The sequence below is a fragment of the Staurois parvus genome, unplaced genomic scaffold (genome assembly GCF_062004578.1).
Source record: "Staurois parvus isolate SC_StPar_1 unplaced genomic scaffold, SC_StPar_1.0 ptg000347l, whole genome shotgun sequence".
NCBI classification, from domain to species: domain Eukaryota; kingdom Metazoa; phylum Chordata; class Amphibia; order Anura; family Ranidae; genus Staurois; species Staurois parvus.
This window is the reverse complement of record NW_028318143.1, coordinates 14958691-14976035: the sequence shown is the minus strand read 5'-3', so window position 1 is coordinate 14976035 and position 17345 is coordinate 14958691. Positions and strand designations below refer to the sequence as shown.

Below are 17345 nucleotides of genomic sequence, written 5' to 3'. Positions count from 1 at the left end.
CCCAGTCTACAATAACTCCTATAGCATGTTCACTGCCTCTGGCAGCCTCTACCTATCTCTAGAATCATGTCTGTACTCTCTGACCATCTCTTGTATTAGATCTACAGTATCTGATCATTTCTTAAATCATGTCCGCAGTCTCTGACATCTTGTTTTGGGTCCACGGCCTCTGACCATTTCATGTATCATGTCCGCAGTCTCCAACCATCTCTTGTATCATGTTTCCTGTCTACAACCATTTATTTTATCATGTCTGCAGTCTTTGGCCATATCATGCATCATGTCCACAGTCCCTGATCATCTCTTGTATCATGTCCGCAGTCTCTGACCATCTCCTGTATCATGTCTACAGTCTCTGACCATCTCCTGTATCATGTCTACAGTCTCTGACCATCTCCTGTATCATATCCATAGTCTGACTATTTCCTGTTGTGTGTCTGCTGTCTGTGACATAAATTATTCACTGAATTTTATGTGTGGCCCTTTGGTGATGATGAGGATCACTTTTGAGGGCCACCATGTCCAGAGAATAGACCACCACTGGTCTATGCAACTGTTTACCTGGAGTTCCCTGCTAGGCAGATCCTACTGTGCTCTTGCTCAAAATGAACAGCATCTCAGCAGACAGATGTAGGTAACACATCACTGCAGGCCATTACGGTGGACTGACACCAAGGGTTTGATTTACTAAAACTGGAGAGTGCAAAATCTGGTGCAGCTGTGCATGGCAGCCAATCAGCTTCTAACTTCAGCTTGGTCAATGAAGCTTTGACAATAAAACTTGGAAGCTGATTGGTTTCTACGCAGAGCTGCACCAGATTTTGCACTCTCCAGTTCTTGTAAATCAACCCATATTGTCCACTGTGGACACCTTGGATTTCAAGTTCAGGCTGTATACTGAGCCTCTACTTCTGTCCAAGTCATGATTATGCCCTACTCCATCATTTGGCTGTAAAATGCCAGAGCCTGTACTGCTTATTATGGCCTTGCATTTGACAGTTACATACCAGAAGTTAGGGTTTATTGAAATGGAGAACCCATGTACAGACTGGGTCTAGGATCGAAGGGGCTCTATAGGGTATATGGCTCAGTCTGAAGACTAATGCAGGTATTTACAGGCATCACAAGATGCCTGCACTTAAAAACTCAACTATCATTCATAATAAAGTGAACATGACCTAGTTACGAAACGGCTAAACAGATTTGTACACCCTTGTGCACCTTCCCTACCTCCTCACTAGTAAAGCAGACCTGAACTTTAATTTGACATTGTCTTTTGGCAGACACCTCATAGGACCTTTTCTGACATGTACTGAGCATTAGATATGCATGAAGCTTGAAAAGCAATATTCTCAAGGTTTGATCTTTCCTCAAGAATCCACAGCCCTATTGTGTGGTGAATTTAAACTCCTTTTTGCTGAAGGAAAGGTGCAAGTCATTATACTGTAGAAGTAGGGTAGACCCCCCTCATGTGGTGCCCGAATGGGCCTTGCTGTGCTTCAGCTTTCTTGCTATATGAGTATGCCATGCCACATGTCCCCACATTCTACCCATCACCCTGCAGCTCCCATCAGCACTAGAGGACAATGGCAGCTGATGGTTTTGTAAAGAAGTCGCAAGTACAGCATCAGCTGAAATCCATGCTCTTCTTTGTTATTCTTCCAGCTGATTGTGTGCATTGTAGTGTTGCTCTATAGAACATCCCTAGTCATCAGTCTACATTGTAAACCTGCTGTATAGCTAGAAGAGCCATCCTAGCTTCTGAACCAGACTAGATAGAGGCAAAACATATCAACTCTATCCATCTCCGCTGAAACTTTATATGTCCAGCCTCTAATGTTCTGTAAGATTTTATTTTTTTCTTCTGTTAAGCACGTCATAAAGCTCTAGAGAATTTAAATACAGTTAAACATGCAGATTCCTTAAAGAGAACCAATTATGACTGGGCAAGAATTTATCTTAAAGTCAATTTTTGTTTTAATTTTGGCTGTAAGGGAGGGTTATAACCCTCCGGTTAGGTTTTTTTGCCATCTTTTGTCTCATTGGGAAATATTCCTTCACTTCCTGTCCAATAGCCAAAACAGGAAGCAAGTGTAATTCCCTCCAAAGTGCGAGAATCCCTGCTTGTCACCAGAACTAGTGTCCCCATTAGAAGATTACTCCAAATAGAGAGGGCGAATCTCCCTAACAGAGCACAGACAGCAATAAAAACCTGACAAGTCTTCCAATTCATCTCCACTCCACATAGGCCTGCCTCACGTTTGTATTGCAGTGCATCTGTATCACAGATGTATTGGTTTGTTATTGACAATAAATGGCACTGTGGCACTCTAAGATATGTAATGCATGTTACCACAATGTAGCAGTGTGAATGAGCTCTAAAAACTAAACAGATTAGCCCCTGTTCACACTGGAGCATGTTTCTGCTAATTTCCTTATTCCTCACTATGTTTACCATTCACAATGCCATTCTTTCTAATTGTTCCTGGTATACTCTGTTGGCCAATACTACTTTTTTTGAGCGTATTCAGGCATTTTGGCTCCACAGACTTCGGTGGCAGAGCCTATGATATGCATGAGCAAATGAGTGCATGAAGCATGTTTTTACACCTTTCCAATAGACCTTCCCTTGTCCAGCCCAGGAAACAAACGCCTGAAAAACTCCTCAAAATCACCAGGAACACTCTGCTCAGGTGAGAATGCAGGCTTAAAGGATAGGTTCAACTTTTGTACAAAAAATAAATGCACTTTTTTTTTGCAGGGTAAAAAAATGTGCATTTATTTATTTAAATTTCAGCCCTGTAATCACCAGATTGAAGGTGCAATGCCAGGATCCTGCAGACTCTCAGTAAGCTATCTCTGCCTGTACCTCCAATACAAGCAGTTACTGAAAGGCAGGAATAATCAGTGGACTATTAAGAGTGCTCACCAGCACCCTCGCAGTTCACTGAGGGCTACAAGTCATCAGCTGCAATGGCTGAAGGTATTTGTAGTCCAATGAATTCACAGGAAACTGTGAATGAATGATGCGGCCATGTGGACGGAGCCCTGCACAGCCAGGCTGTTTTCAAATGGTGACGGTGGGTACAGGGAGAAGATCCCCCACCTGCTGTCACAGAATGGGGAGTGCTGGTGACGGCAGGTGGCTGCAGAGGAACATGTTACATGCCAAGGCTCCATGAACACTAGTTTATTTTTTCTGCCCCTAGAAGCCAATAGTGTTATCCTATGTGTTCATGCACACTATTGTAGGCCAGAAGCATTTTTCAAGCTTCAGCTTCTAGGAGCAGGAAAAAAAAACATTTGTCTAGTTCTGGGAGGACGTCCATGCCCATCAGTGCTGCCCACCTGTGCCCTGCAGTGCTACCTATCAGTGCCTCATCAGTGAAGGTGAAAAATTACCTGTTTGCAAAATTTTATAATAGAAACAAAGAAACCTTTTTTTCTTCATATTTTTTGCTTTTTTTTGTTTATAGCACAAAAAATAAAACACCCAGCGGTGATTAAATGCCACCAAAAGAAAGCTCTATTTGTGGGTGATTAAATACCACCAAAAGAAAGCTCTATTTGTGTGAAAAAAAATATAAAAATTTCATATGGGTACAGTGTTGTATGACCGCACAATTGTCATTCAAAGTGCAACAGTGCTGAAAGCTGAAAATTGGCCTGGGCAGGAAGGGGGTATAAGTGCCCGGTAGGCAAGTGGTTAACAAAACTGACTATTGTAAGGATCAGCAGGTAATACAGCTAAGGTATGCATTACCAGAGCAGGCACTAAGCCTGATATATTAAAGTGTTCCTAAACCAGGACTCTGCATTCACTATATCTGGTCAACAGTACACAGAACATGGAAATGCAATCATTTTAGTAAATATAAACTGCTAAATACTTTTTCTCCTCAGCAGTATATAGCAGTCTTGTGACTTCTATCAGTGTCTGGCCGAGCACTGGTTAAAGCTTGTAGGAGGAGTTTTCATTCTTGTCTGTCCTATGAGGCAGCATGATCCCTGACCCTCTGTTTGGACAGTACTAATCACATCCACCCTCCCAAAAACAAACAAAAACTCTCTACCAGTACACACCAAACTGAGCATATGCAGAGTGCTTCCTAGGGCTCTGTACTGTCAGCAGATCTATTGGGGACAGTTAAGAAAGGGAGGATCAGAGAAGACAGGATCAAACAGCCTTTGTACAATGCAGAGGATTAATCCCTTAGGTTCCACAGTGAGTACAACAAGCATGATTTACTGCATATACAGACTGATTTTACTGTTGTGGATTTAGTAACACTTTAATAATATTGACAGACTGCATCATATATGTACTTTTTATTTTCTCCACAGTTTGACCCTAAATATGCCAACTTCAGCCCTTAAGTATATTGTTTTATGCACACAGGTTTTGAATTCTTTGAAGCCAGTGCCAAGGAGAATATTCAAGTGAAACAGGTTTTTGAACGCCTCGTTGATATCATCTGTGACAAGATGTCCGAGAGTCTCGAAAATGAGCATGCGGCGGCCAGTGGAGGCAAAAACCTGCGCTTTACTGATTCCAATCCCCCTTTACAACAAAAGTGTTCATGTTAACCCGATTACCACCTCGTCTGGGACCAACCAAAACCCCTTGAACTCCAAACCACGTCAACATTTCTAATGGAGCCACTATACCAATACGTAGAACTCTCCCCTGATAAAAGGGCTGGGATATGATCCCACAAAGCAGGATATAAATCTCTAGAAATTAGCTGCTGACCTCTGTATGCAAAAGAAGGATAATCCCTGTGTGTCATACGATGGTTTAAAATAAGCAAGAGCAACCTCCAATATACATCCCAACTGTCCCAAAACTGACCAGTTGTGATCCAAAAAACATAGCTTACCAAAGGTGGGCAAATGGTCTCACTACATATGGTCAAATCTGGGACAGAATTTTGGTGGAAGTCCACATTTTTACCAAGAAGTAATCAGCTCATCAGTTGATGAAGTACAAGTCCCAGCATGCTGTGCCAACTGTGCATGCTGAGTCTTGAAAGTGGCAGCATTCCCTTGCCCATTTACAGTGACTACACATTGTCTTACTTGTGTGTGATTTGTGTTAGTTTTTGTTCTTAAACTTGCATTTTTATTACTGTTGAAATCTTTGTGTCTTCAATGTGTTTGCAGGTATTTTTTAATGTTTTAGAAATGTACATATATAAATATATTTTGATGTTAAATCTAAAAGACATTGCCATTAAAGTCATTCTTTGTTAGGAATGAATCTTGGTTTCCACATTTTTTTTTTCTTTTATTTCTGTATCAAATATATTTCAACAATCATAAAACAGGGAGTGCAGTGCTAAATCAAATGTAAACCTTTAACATAACAAAATATGTGACTGATACAAGTCCGCTTATACTCTTAATAAGAGTTATATAGTCCACCATTCAATATCAATCACTGTGAGTGTGATCCAGTCTTCTATTGCAGAGGTATGGATAAATTGCCTACTCACCGGAAGCACAATATAATTGCGCATATCTGGATCGTATACATCCTGGGTGAAAACAGCCTGATGCCAAGATCCTCTGGTGATCCCTCAGTGATATTTGGGAAGGTTACAGGTCTGATCACAGGTGTTTAATCCTCAGGTTTGCCGCAGTGCCTGAAATACTGGTGCTGAGGTATAAAGGCTCAGTGCCAGGTATGGGGAATAAAGGTGCTCATAGTGTAGTATTGTAAATGATAAATTTATTGCATCAAATAAAACCAATGACGAACATTGCAACTGGAGAGGTTACAAAAGACTGCTATGGGTAATCATATGAAGCACCTAAACAAGCACTGACCAGTGTGAATCATGTGTGGGCCGCCGGACCTCCTGACCCGGCGGCGTGGCGTCAAGGCGTGCGAGGGCTCTTTCTAGACGCCTTTCGTGTAAACACACGTCTGCAGTAGGGGTGATGCCATGCAGGCCGGACGTCACACACATATATATATATATATATATATATGAAATAATTTCAAAATTCGCGCCAGCGCCATTTTGCCAAAGACCGGCATACTGCGCATCCGCGGGCGCCATTTTCTCAGTAATTTTCCGGAAGTTAAAATGGCTTCCGTATGTTTCACCACGCATGCCGGGTATCCCAGCCACCATTTTGTTGGTTAGAAAACCACTATGTGGCCGCATCGAGGTGCGCGGGCCATGCGGACGCCATTTTCTTGAGGGGGATAATATTCAACAGTATTAATGATAATGCTAAACAGAATACTGGACAGATCAAGAATAAAAATCAGTGAAAATCATTAAAATGAAAATAGCGTTGCATTAAGCCAACAGCTGTTTGCACCCTTCTATATTTTACAAAACCAGGACTGTTTCTACGATCATTAGCCAGTATAGCTTTACTTAGGTTCACACTAGAATGCAGTGCAGGAAGCACTCTGCAGTGGGTGTCAGTGCAATCTTAACGACACCTCAAACGCAGGTTGTAAATGCAGTGCGTTTTCCTGCACCGGATCACATGGTACATGCGATCTGGTTGCAGCGCATGCACGACTTTGGTGCTATGCAGTGCAATTTGAGCCCATGCAAAATTAATGAAATTGCACCTCGCTGAATCATATGTGAATTGTACAGGAATGTGGTGTAGTTCCTGTGCAATTCATAGTGTGAAATGAGTCTTAAAGCGACCCTGTCGCCACATTTTCTGCTTGAAATGTTAGTTCACCTACCAAAAAAATGAAAAGGTAAACACTGTACTCCATCGAACCCCCACCGTTCCTTCCCTGGTTCCTGCTGTACCTCCAGCGATGCTGAGCTGTATGGGGTTTTCAGCCGGTCCAGTGATTTGAAATCCCTGCTCTTCTCGGTGCAGCGCTTTCGGCACAGATCACTGAGCAGGTGCTGACCAATCAGAATAATTTTAGTCCATCCTGGAAGCGATTTCAATTCCCTGAACTGCTGGACTAGCTGTAGGAGCTCACTTTGTCCAATGCAAAATGTTTCCTGAATGGTGCCCATGCCAAGAAAGCAACCTCCAGCAGGGCAGTAGAGAGCAGTGCAGTAGTGGTGCCTTCTACAGTGATTTCCAGCTTTTAGAGGGATCTCATAGATATGGCACATACTATACATACACATTCATTTGTCAAAGCTGGACCAATGTAACTAAATAAAAATTATCATACCTATACTTCAGCTTTAGGAAAACATACTTGATCTTTTAAACCAGAGTTTAGGGCAGCAATGGGCAAACTACGGCCCGGCGGACCTTTTAATCCGGCCCGCGGAGCTAGGCTCCTGCTAGGCTCCTCTCACAGTCCGCCCTGAAGACCGGTGTAGCATGAAAATCTGTCTCCTATGAGGATCTGTCCCCCTCGACGTATCTGCGCATGTGCCGGAGATCGCCGATCGGCTGCTAATGCCTGAAACTGGCACATGCGCAGATACGTCGAGGGGGACAGATCCTCATAGGAGACAGATTTTCATGCTACACCGGAACGGCGCGGGAACACGGCGAGAGGAACGCGCGCAGCAAAGGTAAGTGAATTGACACAGGGGGGACTTAATATGGGGGATGAATTAATATGGGGAATGAATTACTATAGGGGGGATGAATTACTATGGGGGATGAATTACTATATGGGGGATTAATTACTATGCTTACTATGGGGGAATATTACTATACTTACTATGGATGACACATACACATCATTCATCTACTCTTGGTCCGGCCCCCGGGTCCAATATATGAACCCATTGCGGCCCTCAAGTCAAAAAGTTTGCCCACCCCTGGTTTAGGGTCACTATGCCTCCAGCCAACTTAATTTTTAGATAAAGCAGAGATAAGGTATACATTTCTGCCTGGTATTTATTTTTGTCTGTGGTCCCACTGAGGATATTTTCCCTTCTACCCTGTCCCTGTGACACCCATACAAAAGGGAGAGCAGCTGTCACTGAAACCGGAAGGGAAAGACAGTAATACCAACATTTTCAGTAGTTTCAACCTTTCCTTCTACTAAAAATCTTTAGGTTTTCTTTTTGTCCCATTGGAGAGACTTGCTACCACTGCCTGTCCAGGACAGGAAAGAATGGGAAATCTCTCTCTTGTGGGTACACAAATGATGATCAAACAGCCAACACAGGACAGCGCCATCTCCTGGAGGAGTCATCTAACTGCTAGCAAGGATACTGGGAAGTGAGGTGTGTGCGCTTGGGGCAGAATATACAGGAAAGACAAATGGATATGCTGAGAGTGCTACAGCATGCTGAAGTGACAGTAAAGTGAAAGCGGAAATTATGCATTGTATTATAGGAATAGAAAAGGATGGCATTCATGTAACAAAACATTAAGAATAGTGGACCAGGGGACTTGATTAGCTAAAAATCGCACATTATAACATGAACCTGTGTTTCGTCCATGCCAGGCAAGCTTGTTTAGTGCAGAACCAAGGCCACTCTGACATTGCATGTGAACCTAATCCTAAATAATTTCAACCTTTTACGTTTGTCTTTACATTGTTGATTTTAAGTAGATCCATAGCCAACATATGCAATTTGTTTCTTCCTGCTGGGATTCGGTCTCTCAAGTTCCGTTTAATCTCACCTGATTAGAATAATCCCTTCCTTATCTCTACAGAACAGCTAATCTGTTTTCCAGCAGTCATCTGTGTGACTGCTTTTCATATAAACCCTTGTAACTGTAGGGGAACTACAAGATGCAGCATGCCCTGTCTTCTGCTTGTCAGCAGGTGGTGATGAACCTCAAAGGGAACCTGTAATGATAGAGAAATGGAAGTGGCTTTTGCTGTGGTCCTGCAAACTGCTATCCACTGAGTCACTGACATGAAGAAAATATTCAGGACGGGAGCTCAGCCTCTTCACTGGCAACATTCTTGTTTTTGGTTAGTGGCATCTGGGTATGAAAACAGGAACCAGAACAAACTTTATAAACAAATCTGCAATGAAAATGAACATATTTTTGTATTCACTTATTTTTGATTCACTTTAAAATTGAATACATCACAGGGAAGCATCCTTGGACATGTAGTAGCTCCCAGATTAGAAAAAAACATGTGTTTGTATGGAAGAAACATTCAAATGTGTTTCAGATACAAGGAGTAGAGGTTCTGTTAGGTTTTTATTGTTGTGTCCTCATTAAGGTAGTTTTTTCTACTTTCTTTCTGTTCCCAGATATAACAGGAACTTGATAGAAATCTCTCCAAAACTGAAGGGAAATCTCATTACTGACTGTAGTCATTGAACAAGTGTCCCAGTTAGAAATATAAAATAGTAATTCAAATGACCATGGGGACTTTATATGAAGTACAACACAGACAACAGTACAGTAAGAAAAAGAAATGTTATTATAATAGTATGTGTAAAAAAACATACCTTAATGAAATGGGCTAACTAATCTATAATTAGAGCTCCAAATTAACAAACAGATATGCATATTTAAATTGTATTGTAATACTTACAATGGCAAAATCAAGTGCATCCCAATTCTCGATGCGTTTCATGAACCTAGTTCACTTCCTCAGGAGCAGATGATATCAAATAGATGTGTGTGTAGTAGTTAGAAATGATACAATTTGGAAGTCTCTGAATTATAATGGGAGGAGGGGCAGAGCAGACAGTGGTGACTGACGGTCCCTGCTCCCTGCTCAGAACAGCTGTGAGAACTCCGCAATCGGTGGTCATGTGACCGCTGAGTTCTCACCTTTAGAGCCAGCGGGGACAGATGCAGCATCCACCTAGGTAAGCATAATTTGGGAAAAAAATCTATTCCCAAAATTCTCTTTTAACTATCAAACGTCAGAATTGTAAAGCCAAATTGGAAGTGTATGCAAAATCCCACCCATCACTGTGCAGCATAACAACATATCATTGTCTTAGCTGTCATATCAGTATAAGGATGCTTGCACTGACACTAATAGAGCCTTTCCCTCTTCAGTAACAGGTAGCTAAAGACTGTTGCTGTCTCTGTAGTGGTCCCATACACTCTCCTGAATCAGGCATATACCTGAAACATTTTGCAGCCTTGGGACTAGCACCACAATAGCAGGTTGATCAATGACACATTCCAGTGCTTGTTGGTAAGCTTGGCCATGCCAGGACCTAACAGCTTCTCCAAAATTATATTAGTGATTATACTGTATGTACCTGATGTAGAGTATATCTTAGTATCATATTTTAGGACCAAGGACTGCATCTTTAAATTGTGGTATGCCCATTCAGGTAATTTTTTGATGCATACCTAAAAAAAAAAAACAAAAAAAAAAAAACACACACCCAATTAGACACTAAGGGGGTTTATTTACTAAAGCTGGAGAGTCCAAAATCAGACTCCCTTCTGCATAGAAACCAATCAGCTTCCAGGTTTCATTGCCAAAGCTTCATTGAACAAGCTGAGGTTAGAAGCCGATTGGTTTCTATGCAGAAGGGAGTCTGATTTTGGACTCTCCAGCTTTAGTAAATAAACCCCTAAGGCTATGCACAGCTTGACCAAGGACAAGTCTTTCATTTCCCTGGAAGTCTTGGCCATGTGACAAGGTCAGTCTATGTTCTAGGTATCCAGAAGAACACTGGTGCCAAGAGAATAAGAAAGATAATCACAAGGATATTTTAAACGTGAAATGTACTGCAACAAAAGTTCACCAGATTTTCAAAGAACCCCCATCATTACACACAACTTAATATGGATTGTGCAACGCATATAAGACAAACCAGCACATGCTGTAGGAATTCTAGGACCATCATTTAGGCCCCATTCACAATAGGACCTTTTGAACAGCCACAATTCTGCTCGCGATTTCAAAACGCTCTAAAATGACAAATCGTGGAACCGCGTGTTCAGGTGCACCCTATTAGATTCTAAGCTCTTATGAGCAGGGCCCTCTTTACCCGCTTGTATTTTATTGTACTGTCTTCCTTTTTATATTGTAAAGCAACGCACAAACTGTTGGCGCTATAGAAATCCTGTATAATAATAATTTAATGGCACCTGAAAACGTGGTGCGGTTCTGCCACGATTGCCGCATGATAAATTGTGGTGCAATGTGTGCTGCCCAAAAGACATTTTGTAACCATTGGGCGACGGTGACACGTGTCGCCCCGATTTATCATGCAAAAATTGCAGCACAACTGCACTGCATTTTCAGGTTCCATTAGAATGAATGGCACCTAAATGCACAGTTCTGTGATCTGTCATTTTAGCAGGGCATTTTGAAGCCCACAATTCAAAAAGCCCTAGTGTGAATGGAGCCTTATGGTTCGCTCTAAACTGATGAGCTGTAAGGCTAGGTTCACATCTGTGTGGGTGGTGCCACTGTGAATCCGCACGAAAATCTGTGCAGCTGCACCACCCGCACAGAGAAATGCAGACCTGCGGTCGGGTGCCATTAGTTCTAATGGCACGCCTCCCGCACTGGGAACCGAGGTTCCCGTGCGGGCTGCGTTTTCAGAAGAAGTGCAGGGACTTCGTCTCTGCATGTCACGGGGCACGGGAGTCCATTCAAATGAATGGGCTTTCGTGCCCGCATATATGTGAACCAGGGCTTAAGGTATTTTTTCAATTTAAAGCATCACCTATTGACAGTTTGGAGTATCATAGTTTTCTGATGACACTGGCAGTTTAAAGGCTTGAAATATTTTTTATTTACTCAAAACAGTGTTGCCTTTTATATTTTGCAGATTCGAAAATTATATTGTTGTTTGTGTACACCAAAATTAGAGGATTTTTAATAATAACTTTCATAAACTGTTGCACAAATATTGTGCAACCAAAACAAAATATGCAACTGTCATTCTATTCTTTAGGTTCTCTGCTTTAGAAAATCATATTTTGGGGGAGTTTTAGATAAATTTTCATGCCAAAAATGAACATTTTAGCTTGTGGGTAAAAAAAAAAAAAAAAAAGAATGGTCTGGCAATAGAAGAGTTAAAGGATAACAAAACCCAAGAACAATAATGATATATATTGCTGCTTACAGCCATTATTGCTGCATTAATTTTTTTAAAAGCCAAGAAAATTTTCTGTTGATCTTGCCCTTGTCACTCCCTGTGAGTTGCACAGAAGAATACCTTCCTTCCTAACTACCTTCCTACCTAGTAAACTACCAACTGCCCTCCCCCATGCAATGAAAACGGAGATATGGAAATGGACATGTCCAGGGGTGGACTGACAACTCATGGGGCCCCTGAGCAATAGGGGCTCATGGGGCCCCTGTGTCCTTGCTCACACTCAAAGCACACCCAAAAACGCCTATAAAAAAGGTACCAGGGGCATTTCATGGGGCCCCCTACTGACCCTGGGCCCTCAGGCAGTGCCCGAGTGCTCGAATGGTCAGTCTGCCCCTGGACACGTCCATATCAGTTGAGCAGCCTAGAGGGAAAACCATGGCTTCCTCCATAGGTACTGTGGAGATGTGAGTATAGTCACCCAGAGAGAGAAATTGTATTATTTGCAGGATTACCAGGTGAACATAAATCAAACAAAACATTAAAAAGAAAACAAAGTATAGCCATTACCGGTTTTGGATTGTAAAGTACTGTATGTCAAAAGGCCCCTCTGTAACAGTCTAAACAGGTATCATATCCAGGTAATATGTAATGCAAAAGCCTCAATTAAAAAACAAACTGTTTTTTGTGTCTCACACACACCCCTCCCAGACACTACAGCTCACAGTGGGAGGGTTTCAGCAGTACAATGAGTTCTGACAATCCAGAAAGCATGCATGGATAGGCATTTGAAGCTACTGGTTTATGAATCCAGCAGGGACAATGCTGATAGCCAGTCCCCATGCAGCAGCAGCATCTTATTGCAATGCAGAGCAAGCAGCAACAGCCAACAGGAGAAAGCAACCAAAATTTCCAGCTCCTTTCCCAGCCAGCCTGCAACAAACCGAATGAACCGTGTCTAACAGTTCTCATAAAAACAAGTTTAGTTCGCACAAGTGTATGTGCTTATTCTGCAGAGGCCATGTCACAGCAGGCCATTGGTCAGCTGCTGACCAATCAGATGTTATCTAGCCCGGACTGTCATCGCTGCAAGGAGAGGAAAGCGGCGGGAATTCCAAATCCTTGCTGCTTGCGCTCCTTTCCTACCCCTGAGACGCAGCTGATCACAGGGAAATGCAATTGCCGGTTCTCGGCTGCACTTTCCTCACGCTGTCAGAGGATGAGGAAAGTACTGCCGAGAACCGGCAGTTGTCAGAGCAGGGATCTGTACCGCTGATCAGGGCACTGATGATCAGTGCCATGATAATCGGCGCCCAGCAGTGCCACCCACCAGTTCCGCCCACCTGTGCTCACCGGTGCCACCAGTCAGTGCCCAGCAGTTGTGCCACCAGTCAGTGCCCAGCAGTTGTGCCACCAGTCAGTGCCCAGCAGTTGTGCCACCAGTCAGTGCTGCCTATCTGTGCAACCTCATTAGTGCTGCCTATCAGTGCCACCTATCAGTGCCCTTCAGTGCTGCCTCATCAACGCACATCAGCGAAGGAGAAAAATTACCTGTTTGCAAAATTTAATAAAAAACAAAGAAACTTTTTTTTTTGTGCTTTTTTTGTTTATAGCGCAAAATGTAAAACACCCAGCGGAAATTAAATACCACCAAAAGAAAGCTATTTATGAGAAAAGATAAAAATTTCATATGGGTACAATGTTGCATGACCACACAATTGTCATTCAAAGTGTGACAGCGCTGAAAGCTGAAAATTGGCCTGGAAAAGAAGGGAGTATAAGTGCCCGGTAGGCAAGTGGTTAAGAGACGGGTTCAGAGGGTTATTATATACAGGAGCACTATTCAAGAGACAGGGATTCTTTAGTTTGCAATAAAAGCCTTAGTGATAGTTTTAACACTTTTCAAACTATGGGTTTATTAATGAAAAGGCCAAATGGTGCAAAAAAATAAAATATTTACAGAAAATGATGTTACAAAGACATAAAGAGAACAACATTGCAACAGAGAAATAAAAGCAGGTGAAAAGAATACTAGCAAAATCTTCTGTTTTAGCAGAGTCCAACTGTCCAAGCAAAAACATTGCCATGGCTCTCAAGTCCGTCCTTGGTTGAATTTAAATGAGAGCTTCCTTGCCAGGTCTTGTCATTCCCTTTTCTGTGATATCAAAGGGGTGTCGTCCGAGAATAACTGACCAATCATCCGGTTTAGGGGATGGGTACTAGGAGGTCGACAAATTTATGACCAAGTCCCAACTACAGTTTCATACTAATATAACACTAACGTATAAAGCCGTTCACAACACTGCCCCAAATTACATCACCGACCTTGTCTCTAAATACCACCCAAACCTTACTCTCCGCTCCTCGCAAGACCTCCTACTCTCTAGCTCCCTTGTCTCCTCCTCCCATGCCCATCTCCAGGATTTCTCAAGGGCTTCACCCATCCTCTGGAACTCCCTACCCCAATCTATCAGGCTATTGCCTACTCTGCTCACTTTTAGACACACTCTGAAAACCTCTCTCTTCAGGGAAGCCTACCCTGACCCCGGCTAATACTGGAATCCTCTACTCTTCCTACCACTCCATCCCCCACAGCCAATTACCTCTTGTACCACTATCCCCTCCCTCCTAGATTGTAAGCTCCAAGGAGCAGGGCCTTCTAATCCCTCTTGTATTGAACTGTATTGTCTCCCTCCATAATGTAAAGCACTGAGCAAACTGTCGGCACTATATAAGTCCTGTATAATAATAATACTAATATCAATAACTTCCAGTATGTGCAGCTGTTATTCTAGAAACGGACAATATTATTCCAAATTATATTTTGAACCCAGGGATACCAAACATAGCATACATTTGTCGCTGAGACTGCTTTCTCCCCTTTCCTATGTGCTAACATAGCCATGTATGACTTTGATTTGTTTGGTATGATATTCCCTATTCTAATATATGCCTAATATTAAGGTGTCATGTTCCTGTTGAATTCTATGAATTGTACGTGAAATTGTTACATGTGGAATAGATATTTTATGGCACGCTCTGCATTCCTAGAGCCTTAATGGCCTTACAGGTCATGTGATGGCTTGACTGAGTTGTTTTACAATAGGGCAGAGGAAAGTGTTTTTCATGGTTCGTGGAAACAGACATCCTGCCAAGACTAGCCGTTTACAGCTCTGGCCAGGTCTGGACTCTGACATCTATTTTTTTTTTAATTCAAGATAAGAGGTTGTTTTGACACTCGTTAAAATTTACAGCTACAAATTCCAGTTTTCAGGAGGAGGGAGGGGAGGAAGGTCACTGCTCATGAAAAACAAAATTGCTGAGACCTTAGCAAGATGGCTGTCACGTACAGATTCCATGTCCCTGTTGTGCACAATCGTTACAATATGATATATACATATATATATATATATATTGATATTTCCTGAGTGTCTAGACTTTAGGGACACCATGTATAAGTACCTGTAATAATTAAATATTTGTAATCCTTATGCTGCTAGCATTAGTAAATATAGGAAAGTATATCTAGACTTTGTTTTAAACTGTTTCTTCAGTTACTTCCTGGTTTCTTGCCTAAGCAAATGATGTCACACATCCCAAAAGTCTTTAGGAGGGGAGGCGGGGTTTTCTCAGCTAAGCACACCCTCTTGCCTGCAGCTCTGAGCTAAGGGCAGGAAGTAAATGCTACACGGACCATCTGCCCTTACTCAAGATGGCCACAGCCAGGAATGCTAGGGGGAGTTTTTGAATGTGATTTCTTAGCAAAATAAAGCATGCAGACAAGGATGGATGGGGAGTTTGCTTTGAATCGTAAAAATCAAATAGGGTTTGTGGTGCTCAGGTGCAGCGGAGTTCTGCTTTAGGGGTGTTTGGCTTTTTTTTCTGCCTCTATCCCCCTCCATGTTGGCCCGTGTCCATTCACACTCCAGGGGTTCACAGGCTAGAGCGTTTAGAGGTAGAAAAGCCATCACTTCGTAACCCGCGGTTTCAGGAGAGTTCCAGCAGGAAAAAAAATTAAAAATAATCGCACACACGTAATCACACCTAAGCGCCTTAACCCCCCCAGTCACATCAATCCCAACTGAAATCATACAACCTACAGTAAAGTCACACGATTTCAAAGTCGGGTGATCTGCCGTTTTCAGGTGCGATTTGCAAGATATATGACAGATGTGTATGCAAATCGCACCAAAAGTAATGAATGCTCTACTTTAGAAATCAGTGCGGCTTCGTCCAAGTCAGAACCGCACCGACATGACCGACAATAGGGTGCGACTAGGCATACAATTTGCAAATCACATGCCAAGTCGAACCCGATGTGACCAGGGTGTTGGTGCTCGAGTGTTCTGTCATTTCATTGGCCGGCAAAAATTAATATGCTGTCATTGAACTCCTGCAAGGAGAGGGTTGCTGGGCAAACCCTGTGACTGGGGCCCTGGGGGCCACTGCAAGAAGTGTCCCTACTGGAAGAGTCCCGCTCTTACTGCTGTGCCCCCCCATGTGTTCTATCCATTCCCTTCCACGTGGAAACACGCCGCCTTGTATACAATGTAAAGGCCAACCAAGACCGAGTGCAATGTAAGGGATTCCGCCAATACGATGGACGCGGTGACCACGGCGCTCTCTGTACCGCAATGAAGGCAGACGGGACCCCAGCCACTGACATCACTCCGCCTACTCCTCCCTCCAGCAGTCCGCTCACCACCACGTGCAGCCACTTCCTCGTACCTGTCACGTGGTCATGTCCACGCCTCAGACTCCGAGCCCCGCCCTCGCTCCGTGTTGGAAGAGTATGAGCAGATCACGTGTGCTCCTCTTAACACTCCGATTGGCCAAGGCTTTCACCCCCGGCACTGCGAGGCCTGGGACACCGGCTGGCGGAGAACTCTGGTCATCGATTCAAAGACAGCGAGTCATGCCTGCCAGGAACCCGCACAAAGCCGCCTGCCCGTGTCCTGCCACTCGCGGCGATAACACCGGGGGCCGGATGGACTCAGAGACAAGAGAGAACACCGAGGACGTGGATATCGTCAAATCTCCCAGTGACCCCAAGAAATACCGGTGAGTGCCTGAGCGGGAGGGGGTCTGACGTCACTGCCCTAATCTCTGATGTCACGCAATGGACTCTTCTGACCTCCCTGCCCTAATCTCTGATGTCACCCAATTGACTCTTCTGACGTCACTGACCTATCACTGCCCCCCTCTGTCCCTGCTTCATCAAATGGCCTCCTCCCTGCCCCCACATTCTGACATCACCGCCTCCCCCCCATTTTGACATCACCTCCTCCCTGCCCCCGTATTTGCCATCACTGCCTCCTCCCCGCCCCCTCATTCTGCCATCACCGCTTCCCCCCCCCCACATTCTGCCATCACCGCCTCCTCCCCGCCCCCTCATTCTGA

At 43.4% G+C, this 17345-nt stretch overlaps 2 protein-coding genes across 3 annotated transcripts in view; both read left to right on the top strand.

Annotated features, from left to right (window-relative positions):
- Positions 1-5260, top strand: part of RAB3B (RAB3B, member RAS oncogene family) — a 166950-nt gene extending 161690 nt beyond the window's left edge. For both annotated transcript variants that reach the window (XM_089684480.1, XM_089684481.1), the window contains exon 5: positions 4400-5260. In XM_089684480.1, the coding sequence (XP_089540606.1) occupies positions 4400-4587 (188 nt within the window). In that variant the 3' untranslated portion in view covers positions 4588-5260. The remainder of the gene's footprint in view (positions 1-4399) is intronic.
- An 11459-nt stretch (positions 5261-16719) lies between these two features.
- Positions 16720-17345, top strand: part of NRDC (nardilysin convertase) — a 79054-nt gene continuing 78428 nt past the window's right edge. The window contains exon 1 of the mRNA XM_089684479.1: positions 16720-17006. Coding sequence (XP_089540605.1) covers positions 16738-17006 — 269 coding nt within the window. The 5' untranslated portion in view covers positions 16720-16737. The remainder of the gene's footprint in view (positions 17007-17345) is intronic.